General features: G+C 40.2%; 1 protein-coding gene across 2 annotated transcripts in view; it reads right to left on the minus strand.

Moving 5' to 3' along the window:
- The window catches only part of ARID1B (AT-rich interaction domain 1B), a 325,248-nt gene that overhangs the window by 135,768 nt on the left and 174,548 nt on the right, over positions 1–14,932 (minus strand). The window contains exon 5 of one of the 2 annotated variants that reach the window (XM_058801601.1): positions 9,070–9,111. The exons of the other annotated variant lie outside the window; for it this stretch is intronic. Within the exon in view, the coding sequence (XP_058657584.1) occupies positions 9,070–9,111 (42 nt within the window). The remainder of the gene's footprint in view (positions 1–9,069; positions 9,112–14,932) is intronic. 2 annotated transcript variants of the gene reach the window in all.

A 14,932-nucleotide genomic window follows, 5' to 3' on the forward strand; every position in this document is an offset into this window, starting at 1 on the left:
CCAATTCACTAGAAAACTCCTTCTCACAAGAAGAAATTCTTAAAAAGCAACTCAAATAATTGAATCTTCAAAGTTAAAAAATTATGTCTTCCGTAAAAGAAATATATGTTCAGTAAAAAGCCCCAGATTCTGCATTATTGTCATTGTTTTTTCCTCTTGGAATCTGCCACACATCAACAGCACTTTTCCCAGCAAAGCACAGCTCTGAACGATGATAAACACCTGCCCTTGTCTCAGGGAAAAAAACAGGGGAAATGAAAACCTAAATCACATCTGTCTACCCAATAACTTTCTCATGCTCCTCTCTGCAACTCCCATTCCTCAAACCTAGCATTAATTTTAACAAGCCAATTCTGAAATCAGGGGAAGCAGCCACATACCAGAAATCTGAATCTTTTTCTGTATCTGTATTTCATGCTGCTAAAAAGTATGCTATAAAAAAAAAAAGGCAAACACATTAACAGTAGCTTTATAAAAAAATGAATACTTGTGGGTTTTTTGTCGTCTCAAGTCCCAATCTGAATGGGAGCACGCTTTCTGTAGCAAGGTGGTGTTGGTTGCTGGAGGGCACAGTTCTGGTCCCACCAGTTGTACAATCAGGTAGAATTCACAGAAGAAAAAGAAATCTGGTCTAACTTGCTCACCCCATCAAGGAGAAACAGCAAACTATTTGCAAATATTCTGAACTGCTCTCTTCCCACCCCTAAACAAAGAGACCACCGGCCTCAACATTTATTTAAAATGTGCAGGTATTTACAAGCAAACTTTGTGTTCTGATTGTTAGATGATTTGGTAAATCTGATACTCCCTCCAAGTTCAAACCAGCAGTGTAAATCAAAGGGGCCACCCGGAACTGTAAAGGACCCGCCTGATCCAGCAAGCATCAGCCCCGTTTGCATGTCAACAGGAGGCAGCTGAGGGAGGGAGGATGCTGAGCAGCACACCCAGCCAGACAGCTCAGGCACACCACACTCGGGCTGCCTGAGTGCACCCACCAGTTAAAATTTAATGAGTAACAGAAGGAAGACTGCTAAAATAAATTCTTTTTCTCTGGTAGAAACTTAAGTCGCTGTGGTGTAGTGACTGGTGTTAAAGGGTGGGTTCAAACCTTGGAGGAGATGCATATTCCTACCATGAAAACAGTACCAAATTTTGCATTCTTCTGACATTTTTATGAAGTATGGAAAGGGAAAAACCATACTACAGACTGTCTCTTCATAAAAGCAGCAAGGGGAAAATATGGATTGCTGCTGCTGCTGGTGCCACCACAAAAGCTGGATGGTTCAATGTTGCAGCAGTTCATTTTAATATAGTGGCAATCTAAACGGGCATAGGACCACTCAAAGAGGGATGCTCACCAATCAGAAAAGCAAACTTAGTTGCCAAGCCTTTACTGTGAGGGTCATGAAGCACTGGAACAAATTGCCCAGACTGTGGATACTCCATTCGTGAAAGCGTTCAAGGCTACCTTGGATGGAGCTCTGAGCAACCTCATGAAATTGTGTGGAAAGGTGCTCCTGTCCATGACAGAAGTGTTGAAACTACATGATCTTTAAAGTTCCTAGATGATCTTTAAAGTTCCTTCCAACCCAAACCATTCCATGATTCCTACTTACAGACATCACTTGAGCAAATACCTAACAGTTGCTTTGAATTGCATATAGATCTTCTGAAACCTCCACAGTGGTACTGTCAGAAAGGCAATGGGAGCTTTAAATTCATATCAAAATCAAAAATATGGCCACATCCACACCTTGACAACCTAAACCGTGCAGAACTGGAGAGGAAGGCTGTTCATCACATTTATGTACATCCAAAATAAAGATGATGTCGGAAGGAAGACAGCAGTTTACATTTTCTTAGCACTAATCCCAGCTGGTTGCAGGGCACGGGGCCAACCACAGGCCAACGATGTTCCAGGGTGCTGAGGAAGGCACGTTTACCATCTGTGCTCACTCCAGCTTGCCACAGAGTGCTTGGGAGCTTTGTAAAATAAATGTTACCACATACCCATGTAAACTGCCTAAGCCTAACCCTGAGGCCATCAGTATTTATTCTGCAAGCTCCATTAGATGCTTCATGTTGAAAAGGAACATTAAACATGTATTTATGGCTAGCCTGGATCACTGGCAAACAAAAGGAAATATCCAAGAAAGCCTGAGATGCTGTAGACACACAGGGACATGCCACAGGAGACAGGCCCTCCCAAATGCCTCACCTTGCCTTGTCTTTTCAGAGACTACAGTAGTGTGGGCATGGGGCACAGGGAGGAGAGAACCAACTCTTATTATGTCATTTATCCAGCTGATCTGGACTTTCTGACAAGTGGGTTTCTCAGCTAACATAACTTTTTCCCTCCTATTCTATGTATCATTTTGTCTTTTCTTCTTCATGCAGGATTGTTATGGAATTGTCCAGACCCATGTCCACAGCACAAGGAGGCATCACAATCTCCAGGAAGCCTGCACTTTTTTCCATCCTCCCAGAGAGCTTTAAAATCGTCTCCATATGGGAAGTGGGACAAAGTTCCACAAGTGGGTGTTGTTTGGAATCACCCTCCATACTAAAGGTGGTTAGATACACTCCTCCACTGCCTGCAACTCTCAGGACAAAGCTGGACCACAATTAGGACTGTATGATGGATGGAAAGGAACTTACGGCCATAAATCTCTCGGTGTACCTCTTAATTAGTATAAAACTAATTGGGGAAAAAACCCCACAAACCACAGAGGTATTTATTGAGACTAAACTTACTAGACATTAAGAACTATTGGTTAAGGAGATGAAATTTGTAAAACATGATCATAATTTCTTGGTTTTATGGTTTTTTGGACTGTCACAAATAGCATAGCAGTGATATCCACAGGTTGTTCAGAAAGAAACCTGTTCACGTTGCTGCTACTTAGTTATAAGTACTTTAAAACACTGATACATCTGTAAGGGGTCCCTAAAAATATAAAAACAGCACCTTGTTCCCTGACATAATGCCATTCTCTACTCTTGGAAAACACCCAGCATGGAGGGCACTTCAGTAACCCCAAAACTCAACTTTAACAATGAGTCAAAGAAAAGAGGTTGGAAAATCCTTTTAGTCATCTGAACACCTCAGGTGAAACAAGTCCACAAAGAAATGAAAAACAGAACTGGGGAGACATACAATCCTAACTCTCCTATAAGTAGCAAAACAGAATTTACTTGAGGTTAATAAGAGTATCTATTTTTTCTAAGCTAAAACAAACCCAAAAACTTATTTACAACTCCCAGGTTCCTAGCTAAGTCAACAGTGCAAAGACAGATGTAAATGAGGACTGATTTCTCTATATTTTCCCATATACTAAGCACACACAGACAATCCAAGTGTCAACACATCAAGACAGAGATAATTCTGACCCTTGAAAACATTCTCTTCTGAAAAGGATTAATTGGCTTTAAAACAATTTAATTTGGCTTTGAAGATGCAACTGTTATTAGCAACCACCAGATGGCAGGAGCAAAGGCTGCTTACAGTCTTCAACAAAAGAAAGCTGTCTTAAATAAGGCAAGCATTAGAAGAGAACAATTTTTTATGTCTATTTTTTCTTCTCTTTCAATTGCTTATTTTCTTTTTCTTTCCAAGAAGTATTATTTTACTGCAATCAAACTAATACATTAAAAAAAAAAAAAAAGGAAAACATCTCTTGATTTTATGTCATGTCTCCCAATTTTATCTCATGCCATCTCCATCTCATAGCTCAAGGGTTCTGTTACAGATATTGCAAGAACAACAGTTTCTTTCTAGGTTTGCACAGTCATAACTCACAGTCAGCCACCAAATGTATTCCCTTTGATGTCCTATGTTTCAAACCAGGAAGCTGACACATAGCTACACTGTGTAGCTCAAGTTACCCTCGGGATTTGAACTTCTGCTATCTGGGATATGAAAATAAGTAGACTACAGAAGATGCACCATGATGTGCTGATTGCTGCAATAATGCTGTATCTACAAGGTGGAGGAAAGCAAAACCCCTCCCCTAAAAGTATGAACCTCCCCACTCTGCCCAACACTCGCCCACCAAAAGACACCTTGACAAACTGGAGTAAAAGTAGTATGTTTGGGAGGAAAAATATTTTAGCCCTGAGCATATTTGATTCTAAAAACATGTATCCTGTATCAGAGAAAGAACACTTTAAAAATGCAATCCAGCAGCACATACTTTAAAAGACTTAGGAATAGACTCTCTAAACAACTTCCAGAGTTACTAAATTATGGAGACAAGGTCATCACTTTATGTTGTGTCATAAAACAAAAAATACGGCTAGTTCCAGGAACAATGCTGGAAGCTCCACCATCCACAGACACATCCACATCAGAAATACCACCCTTGCTGTATTTCTTTGATAGAGCTGTCTCTCCATTATGCTGATTTCTCGATCAAAGAGAAAGCTTTACTCCTGTATTTGTCTTCCGCAAAGGAAACATAAAATCACTCCTACAGCGAACACATCCATCGGGAATGAGATTCTTTTTCCTCAAACCCAGCAGCACACAGTCCCAGAAAAGAACAGGTGAAGCTCTCTCCTACTTCAAACCAGTGTGAGATGCAGTTGTGTGGTTAATTCTGCCTCTGTACATAAGCAAACATGCCACTTGCAAAATATGAAAGGCTTTCTTCCCTGCCCCACTTTTAAATGACACCTGCAAATCACTAATCCAGTTGCCATTTATTTCCATATGTCAAATTACAATCTTAACTTCTGCAAAGCAACATAATAGTAATGATTAAGCCAATTACATCACAACACAGCTTAAAACGACACACAATGGAAGGATTAAAGCTCGCTACCAAATAAGAGAGTCCTGTTCTTGGTGGAGCTCCCCCACTGTGGGAACAGAAGTGTCTCTTTTCCTGTTGCACAAACTTGTGAGCCTTCTGACATGTAGCTGCTGGACTGCCATTAACAAACTTATTTATATTAATGCAGCACAAAGCTGGGATCACTGCACCTCGGCATTAGCTGCGGAGGGTGGGCTCTGTGGCCAGCGCTGCCAACACGGCTGATGGCACTGCACAGCTCCACACACAGGCTGGGACACGTGCACCAGGTGATCTCACCAGGCTTAACTGAGTGAAGCCTCCCTAACCTACGTTATTTGGGTCAGGTGGATGCTGCCAGCAAAAGCTTTAGGGAAAGGGAGAGCAAACCGAGTGCAGATATTGAAAAAGTCAGGCATGCTGTTCTCAAGATAGGGCCAGACGCCCTTTGCAGCCTGTATGAAGCGTGTGCTACTGCATTTGACACCATAATTCCAACTCATGCCCTACAACAACAAAATGTGAGTTAAATCTTTACATAATAACCAACCTTTTATACTAAGATTTTCAATTCTACCTCAGGGATAAAAAGGTTCTAATGGAAATTGAGCATCTGAATCTCTTAGGAGGATTTAAAAAACTCCCACACTCCTATTTTTATTTGTTCATTGCCTTGGTCTTTAAATGAGCATTATTCAAAATGGTTAAACATTTTACCTTTTACTTCTGCCCTGGGCACCTTTTTTTTTTTCCTCTTTCTTTTTCACATCTTTGTATTCCTCCTATTTTCTCTGCCATCTGCAAACACTGGTCCCATCTGCTAAAATTTAACTTCCTACTCAGCTAAAATAAAAACAAAATAAATTGGTACTGTTAGTATTTTACAAATCATCATTAGGCTTTAGTAAGATTAATGGGACTCAGTTTCCAACTTGGAAATACATTCCTGTGTGTTGACTGCAGACTTGGGCAGATATCACTCCATCTATAGAGTAAGAGTGAGCTCTTACTCTACCTTACTTTCTTGGCAACGATGGTTTTGAAGGAACTCAGTATATATGTAAGTTTATTCTCATCAGAATTTGAACAAACCAGGCCTAACTGTTAAGCCTATCCCACATCACCTATCAGCTGCTCATGATTTGCTACGTGGTCATTCCCCCTACATCTCTCCATGCATAACCACACATATATCACAACCCTTCTAAATATTGAAACAAAAGAACCAGTCAAAAGCTGGGAGGTTTTTTTTCTTTAAAAACAAACATGCATTCAAGTACACACACAAATAAATGTGTAAACTGAACTGCACACATCTTCGAAAGAGCTGTTACAGCACACCAACAGCTTCCTCCTCCTGTAAAATTAGTTGCACAGAAAGCTGAATGGGTTTACTTCCTTCTAGTCAACCAAAATAAAGCTTTGGACAGCAATGCAATCAAACCTCTACTTATTTTACATATTTATAATTATCAAACAACAACTTTTTTTTTAAAACTGATTGAAAATGTGCTTAGATTTTTATGCCCTTTTAAACAGGACTGGTCTCACATATGCACAAAATGAAAACAAGAACTTCATAATAAATGTAATTTTTACTTTAATAAATGCCTTATGTCCTACATTTGTTTGGGGAAGACTGTTTACTTATTAATAAGTTGAGGAGGAGGAAACATTTTTAAGGACTGCTATTAATGGTTTGCAATTTGCACCTGCTTCATGCTTAAGGAGTAAAGACAGGATTTGGTACTTCAAGGTGCCTTTTCCCTAGGTATTTTGAAAGTTTGACACAGTTTCTTTTGTTTTCATTTTATTTTCTAAAATAAGAATTATTTTGTCTAAATCAATATGCATAACTTGTATCAAAAGCATCCTGTAGCTGATTTCTACAAACACTTACGAGGATGATGATCATCATCCAAGACTCAGCCATTCAAGGGGCCAGATCTACATCAGCCAGGTCTTCACTTTGCCCATGATAACTACAGCGAAGCTGAACAATATTCTGATGTCTCATTCAGAACCTTTTCCTGAGAAACAGTCTCATTTGCTGCCAGTATGCATATTTACCATGAGACTGAGATCATGGAGATTTTAAGAATAACAAATGACATTGTACATTCTTTTAGTAGTCTACAAATATCCTTTTTAAAAAGACACTATTCTTGTATGTATCTACAGGCAACACAGCCTGTCAACAGCTTAAAACTAAGTGGCATCTAAGGATAGGTGGAATGGATGCAGTCAAAAGAAGAGTCATCCCCTGCAGCAAACTGTGCTTCTGCTCCTGCATACAGAGGGGCCCTACAATGTTGCAAGCTGAGACATATTCTACACCCAAACCCAAAAAAGATAGCTCCCCTCAACAGTCTACAATAGCCCTGGAGGAAAATTCAGGCTAAAAGCAGGTACCAAGGAAATCACTGCATGGTGCAAATTTTTACCCTCACATCCTTCTCAACTGTTAGGTGGCCAACTGTGTTATCATATCAACTCACTTCCTAATTTATAAAATTAACTATTTTTCATTTAAAAAATTTTGCTTATACACACTCCCTACTGGCACACAAACTCATCTGTTAATGTAACAGAGACACTGGCATTTATTTGTCATTGAGACAGACAGTAAGGAAAGAATGTCAAGGGAGAGAAGGGAAGAAAACGCTTTTGCAGCATCTCTAAATAAACAGCAAAAATAAATTCTGGGATTAACAAGTTTTGGATGATACATTTAGTTTTCTTTTTGATTGATAAAAAGTACATGACATTTCTAGGCATAGTTAGTTCACTATAGAACATAAAGCTACTATTAGAAGAGAGTTTAAAAGATCTTGATGGTTCTGAAGACCAATCTTAGGAAAAAAGATGCTGTGTAGTCTGGACACTGATGGTCAGAGCTAGCAACAAACTGAATTCGGCTCTGCAAAACAGAAGCTTAGCAACAGAAAGCTCTTAAAACTTTTTGTAATAAAAAGGAGTTTCAAAGGATGTCCATCAGGATGACAAGACATAAAAACACCTTGTAAATCTAGCCATGAAAAAAACTCAAAAGCCTCCTCCACAGTGCTTTTTTTTAGCTCTGAGAGTGACTGGCAAAAATAATCATCAGTAATATTTCTTTTTACCCACCTAGTCTGAAGGATTATGGAGATGAGCTCACAAGAGCTGACCCTCCAGGTTTATTAAATATTCAATGAATATTCTGTATGCTTGCTGGGTATTAAATAAAAATCAGAAAATACTGCAGACTACCATATATTATATACTTCAAATAATACCAAAGTAGCTCTGTTTGTTTTCTAATAATTTATTGAAATCGTTTTATCACATATCAACATAAAAATGTACAATATAGACACAATGTAAATTTTGGCATCATGAATATTTATGTACTTTTAATGCTTTTTTTTCCCTGCTGGTTAATTTTGCTTATTGTATTCCAAATAAATCTGGAGAACTTATTCAATATTTTCTTGCTTTTCCTTTTTACCTTAATAGTAACAGCACTGCTATTTTTCCACCTGCAGTAGCATCACAACACATGGGCCTTCAGCAGCAGGAAACTCTTCACTCTCATGATTTAGCCTACTGTTCCTACAACCTCCATTTTCCCTTCCCCATCCACTCTTCCTGGCTAAATGGTTATAGCCTACACACAATCTGCCCTGATTAAAATCATCTGCTATTAGTGCTCAGTTAAAACAGTGGTCATCACCACAATGCTCACTGGCCAAAGAAACTTGAGCACCAGGTAGGACACAGCCCATGCATGCAGCTGGGCAGGTCTGAAGTCGTCTCTCCAACACACACTGCCCGCCACACGCTGATCTACAATTGAACACAGGGTGATGCAGCTGTTCAATGCACTACTTCCTACCCGAAATGCTCTGGGAAAAAGGGCCTGAACAAAGTGACTTACTCAGCAGACTGCCAAGCAGACAACAAGTACAATTTCTGAGTTGCAAATCTATGGAACAAGAATAAATTCAGCATTTGGGCAAGTCCAATCTTAAAAACTACTGCTAAGCTGATCTTACACGGGTCCACGTGGTTTTCCGCGAGTAAAACTTGCTCACAGGTTTTATACCAAGAAGAGGATTAAGACAGCTTGTGTGCCATTCTCAGATTATCACACACAAGGGAAAGTTTCTGAATTGATGGATGTAAGTCACAGGACCCCCAATTCTCGGGTTGAAAATTGTCATTTTCTATGGCATCACATCCAACAATTCATATTGCTGGGACCTATATAACAAAACTGCACCAAACTACACACCTTGTGTCCAAATGTAGCATCCTCGGAGGCCAAGACTTCAACCTGAAATTATAAGGAGAAAGATAATTTCAAATTTAGCCACTACCAAGAACCTCTCTCTCCTGAGCACAGCACCACATTTCAGGCAAAGAACTGATCTGTAAATGAAGGTGTCAGTCTGGATCAACCCTAGGAAACCTGCACATGATAAGATGTGCAAAACTAACAGCTGACAATAGAAATCCTCAAATGAAGAAACTTAGAGAGCATCCCTCATGACACAAACAAGGTTTCTCCACCTGAATGACATAAAGAATACCTGCCAGTGTCCCAGAATTTACTGTACTACAGCTGGAACATTTTTCTCTATACAGAATTTTGACTACTCCAAAAAGCTGCCTGAGCACAACCAGAATATCTGCCATAGTAAGTCCCTGCAAAAAAAAAAAAAGCTGGAAACCCCTGACCTCTTTCCCTCCTGTTACCCTCTCAGCAGGCTGGGTACTTCTGCACCAGCACAAGTGGAACTGCAACAAGGAGAGCCAAGGTCCTGGTTGCGTGCTCCTGTCCTGTCTTGGAAGAGACAATTGTTTGAAAACTGGAATTTGGGGAACACAGGCTCCCCAGGCAAAGGCTGAGACCAACTGGCTGAGAGATACAGTGAGTGTTTGAAAGTCTGAGAAAAACAAGCTATCAGGTCATTGAGTGGTGCTCCAGATGAAAGCCCTTGCTTTGGCCATACACTGGTTGCCACTCTAGAGTTGATACACGTTACACTGCAACAACAGGAACAGCCGTAGGAAAGCAGGCACACTGATTTTTCATTAGACTCCTTAAAAATGCTTCACACTTCGGCACCTTTCACCTGAGAATCTCGGTCTTTTATGAATTCTAATTAATTAAGCTTCCCAATACACCAGTGAAGTCAGAAATGTCATCATCCCAATATATAGAGAGAAGAGGGAGGCAGAAAGAGATTGAATAATTTTTTAGTAGTTATGTGCCAAGCCAGGGACACACTCATGGAAAGAATCCCAGATCTCTCCTCTCAGGCCCACAGTTTAACAACTATGAAATTCTCTGTTTCTCTGATTTACATCATATTTAGAATTCCTACTCTTGCATTATAATTTATACAACTAGTATAACTAATGCATCTAATCTCCAGTTTAACTTAAGAAGAGTGAAAGATTTAAAGCAAATCAAAAGGGAAAAAATTAATGTGAAGTTTCACCCTGAAGCATGTTATAAGGCCAGAGTTATAAACCCCTGAACAAGAGGGTTTATAATGGAAAGGCTTATAAACTAACAATGATGGGAGCACTTAAATATATTTATGTCATAATCTAGCAACATATGGTATTTCTTCATCTTTAAATTAAAAAAGGGAAGAGAAAAAAAAGAAGTGGGAGGGAGATAAAGCATTCACAGGAACTAGGAATAAATGAAGAAAATGAACCTAGAGTTACCCAATTGTGACCTGTCCAGCTAATTAGGAATGACAGTAAGAGGCTACAAAATAGCATCTCATTCAATAGGAGGTAGGGAAAAAAATCCAAGTAAATAAAATCAATCTAAAATGATATGATACATATTAGCTCCTTATATTAAGCTTCTAATCCTTTAGGCACTTTATAAATATTAAACAATCAGTCCTGGTGAGACTGATAAATATCCATAATATATTTTACAGATGAAGAAACAGAGGGTTAAGTGACTTGCCCAGGGCCAGAAAGAATAATCAGCCATTGGATTGGAAATAACTGTATGACTGCTTGTCACAATACAGTGCCCTGCTCAGACGCTCAGGTGGCTTCTGAAAGAAGTCATTCCACTATCAGAAGCATCTTGCTTAGGGGTTAGGGTTAGGGTTAATGTGGTACACATCTGAAGTGTCAATGCTCGTTTTCACTAGGCTTACTGTTTTGGTACAACATCTGGTACATTTGGGGTCTATCACCACTAGATAGACCCCAAAAACTTTTTCAAACTTATTCAGTTTTCTCCATCCAGTATTATGTAGTTGTATATCCCAGATGCTATCTCCAGTCCCATTAATTGTAGAATCATAAAAGTTGGAAAAGACCTCCACGATCACCAAGTCCAACCTTTGATGGAACACAAGTGCTACGTCCAGTTGTTTCTTGAAGACTTTCAGGAATAGTGATTCCACCAGCTCCCTGAGCAGCCCATTCCAATACCTGACCACCCTTTCAGTGAAGAAATTTTTCATGATGTCTGACTTGAACTTCCTCTGGCAGAGCTTGAGGCTATATCCTTCTGTCCTGTCACTTGCTGCCTGGGAGAAGAGGCTGACCCCTATCTGGGTACAACCTCAGTTGTTGTACCTTTCAGGTAGTTGCAGACAGTGGATGCTCATTACTGTGCTACACTTCTATTGTGGAGATCCATTAGAGAAAAAATGGAGCCTTCTTTGTGCCACAGGGTCCTTCTCTGACTTCCTCCTTGAATCCATCAGAGATGCTGAAGCCTTGCCAGCCCCAGTACACTCTGTCTCCCTTTCCCTGCTGGCCCTTCCTCCTCCCTCTCCTTCCCAAGGGTCCCAGCTGGGTGGACAGCCCCTGTCCAGGGCTGCCTGTCCCCTGCCCCACAGAAGCGCAACATGGATGGCATGGCACGGGAACCCTGCACCAACCCAGCACAGACCAGGCAGAGTTTTAGTTTGGGCTCTGCACTGCACTTCATCTGCAGAGAGGCCACCTCACATGCCAGGAGCCCCAGTGCAGAGCACAGGCATATTGTCAGCACCTGGGCTCCGCTGAGGAAGCTCCTGCTCAGGGCCAAGAGAATGCTCCCAACTGCCACAGCTTCAAAACACATTAATTAACACAATGACCAACACATGTGCAAAACTCAATTGTAGTTTCACCAAGAAACTGAGAGGAAGAACAAACTGTGACATCAAAGAGTAAAACAGACATTTAAGCTAGTTTAACACACTCTTTAGTCTTTTTCATAGATAGAAATATTTTCTTTTATGCTTGGAAACATAAGGCTCACAGAGACAGTAAAATAGTTTGGAGTGAAGATAGATAACAATTCTAATTAAGAATGTTATTGAACAGGTCTGATAAAGCTGCTTCTACTTTTCCAAGAATGATCACCCCACTTCTGTGATAAATAATTGTCCTCACCTTGCAGATGATACAATGAACCATTCTCTGTATTCTTTGTTACTACTGTGTTTTAACAGTGCACTAGTGCCTTAGTCCTTTCATTTGGATTTTCACCTCCTTGTATAAAGGACAGTTAAGCTAAGTAAGAGACAAGTAACTGCTGACATCATAAGATACACAACATGACTAAAACAAGATGTGGGACTCCATGAGGTTTTCCTCATGCTGAGCTTCCAAAAAAACCCCACAAAACCAAAATGAAACAAAACAAACAAACCCAAAATAAAAACAACCAAACCAAAACAAAACCAACAAAAACCCCAAAATGCACTACAACCCAGGCTGAGTGGACCCCCCTCTAGTGGGAACGCTCGTGTACTTCAATCAGCACCCACATCACCCCAGCAAAAGAGAACATTACCTTAAGAATCAGGCAAGCACCATCTCTCTCTTAATTGCCTTCAGAATATATCCCTTCCATTCCAATACATAAAAAAATAAACAAGACATTCATTATTGCTTTAAGATAATCTGATGTTAATTAAGAACTTCCCATTATATACCTATTTGTGGCAGCTAAACTTTTTTATTTTAGTTGACTGTTCTGAGTGTGTACACATGTAAATATCTTGGGTAGGTGGAGTGTTTTTCTTTTACAGTGAAAAATCACTAAAAAATGCAGACTTGATTCTTAAATGAAGCACTGTTGATTTCATGTACATATTTATATCTGTATCAGATACAGCAGCTTTCCCCTAGGCACTGCCCTGAATCTTTGCTCCAGTCTACACTTCCTGCTCCTTCAAAACACAGTGCTACAGTTGAATGCTGTTTGCCCCCTATTTAATTTCTGTGTAAAAGCAGTTTTTGGTCACTGTACTTTGGTCAGATTTTTCCCAGATTATCTAAAGAACGAAACAGCCTTTTTGCTCCTAATTGCACAGTATCCTGCAATTCAGGGCTAGAAGACTATTGCAAGTGGTAAGGGGTAAATGAAGGGGTAGTGTTCTACGGAGTGTGTGTATCAACCATACACTGTGGATCAATGACACGAGACACAATTGGTGTAAGCAGGAGTGTCCCACAGCTGAAGCACGCCTGTCCTGCCTGGGCAGCTGACTTTCCTACAGCCTGCTCCTGCTGCTGCCCTCAGTCCGAGCGCAGCCTTCTGGGGCTGCCCAGGATGGGGTCCAGAAAGCTCCCCAGTGCCTGGCAAGGTGAGCTTCCCGCCTCCCTGCACAACTTACACGGACTCCAAAAATGGACAGCTATGGCCCAGACCACTACTGCCTATGTAGTATTCTATGATTAAATGGTCAAATAGAACAGCATTTAGTATTTTTTTGTAAGATGAAAGAATTCATAACTGTCATGTCATCCAGAAGGACCTAATGAGTAACGTGTGGAGTACCCTGAAACAAGATGGTGTGTAGCCTTGAGTCTCTTTTTGTCAGAAGTAATGAAACTTTGTCAGTAGTTCTATTTTGCTTCTCAATAAATGACTCATACAGACCCAGTTCAACAAAGAATATTGCATCGCAACCAAGAGACTTACAGTAAATTACACACAGTCATTTTTACCTCCCTGTCAAAGAGAAAAGGAGTTGAAACACAGATAGAACCCTTGAGGCGCAATGCTGAACATGGCCCTTCTGGAACAAAGTTGTACAACCTAGTGATCAGATGACACAAAGAATTATTATAATTTGTTCTTTTCCAAAGCCATCTTCAGCATTGGTTCAGTCCTCAGCTCAGCCCAAGTCCTTCTTGGCTCATCAACACATTGTTTGAGATAGGATTAGGTGAAACTAAGCAAGAGTCATGAGAAGTGGAAACCATTAAGAGGTGGAATTACAGCCATACTTAATGCCCAGATTGTTATCCAAACCACGGAATACCAAGTACACAAGGACAAAATAACTACCTCACAAAAGACAGATTAAAAAAGCCGTCTCCATCTTGTTTGGGGGAATCTGAAAATAAGCACTTATAATAATTTCTGATGCATGCTGATTCCCATGTAATACCCTGTTAACATTCATGCTGAGAAGGATCATTGATCTACATTTAACTACCCAGGCAAAAACTTCCAATGCAGCACATACTTAATGCTGCTCTGAGACTGAGGCTAGAGCTCCTTGGAGGTCACCCAATGGAGCCACTATTTGCAGCTGGCAGGTGAGGGGGTTACAGCTACTGTGGCAAGGGATACAGCAGACTGGAGCAGCTCTGATCAAGACAAAATATTTTATATGGGCACTTACAGTTTCTGTGGTTCACACATGAGAATTTGCCCAGCTGGCTGCAAATTTTATAGGCTTTCTATTGTCATTTGTTTGACATTATTATTCTAGGAAAATTATAGCACAGGGCTTCTCTGATACCTAGAGGGTTTTCGCCAACTGCCTGCTTACTAAAAAGGCATGCCTCTGGCTCTTCTAAAATATGCTCAAAACAAAACAAATGTGTTAGCTAATACTTGCATTTTGCAATACTTTTGTTTTCCCTGTTCAGTAACGATCCATCAGTTTAGAAAGAACTCTTTTCCCTGTGATAACAAAATCTAAAAAGAATGAGGAAAGACAGGTGCATCCTCTTGAATTACTACTGCCAAATCACCTTCTTGCTGTTGGGGTGCATTACTTGCTCAATCGTGCCATGAAAAAAACACATCAAAGTGTTAAATTCAAACTGTGTGGTCTTGTACCCATTTTGCCCTCTGACTTATGCAGGACTTGGTGGTGACT

The sequence above is a fragment of the Ammospiza caudacuta genome, chromosome 3, assembly GCF_027887145.1.
Source record: "Ammospiza caudacuta isolate bAmmCau1 chromosome 3, bAmmCau1.pri, whole genome shotgun sequence".
In the NCBI taxonomy this organism is placed as follows: Eukaryota; Metazoa; Chordata; class Aves; order Passeriformes; family Passerellidae; genus Ammospiza; species Ammospiza caudacuta.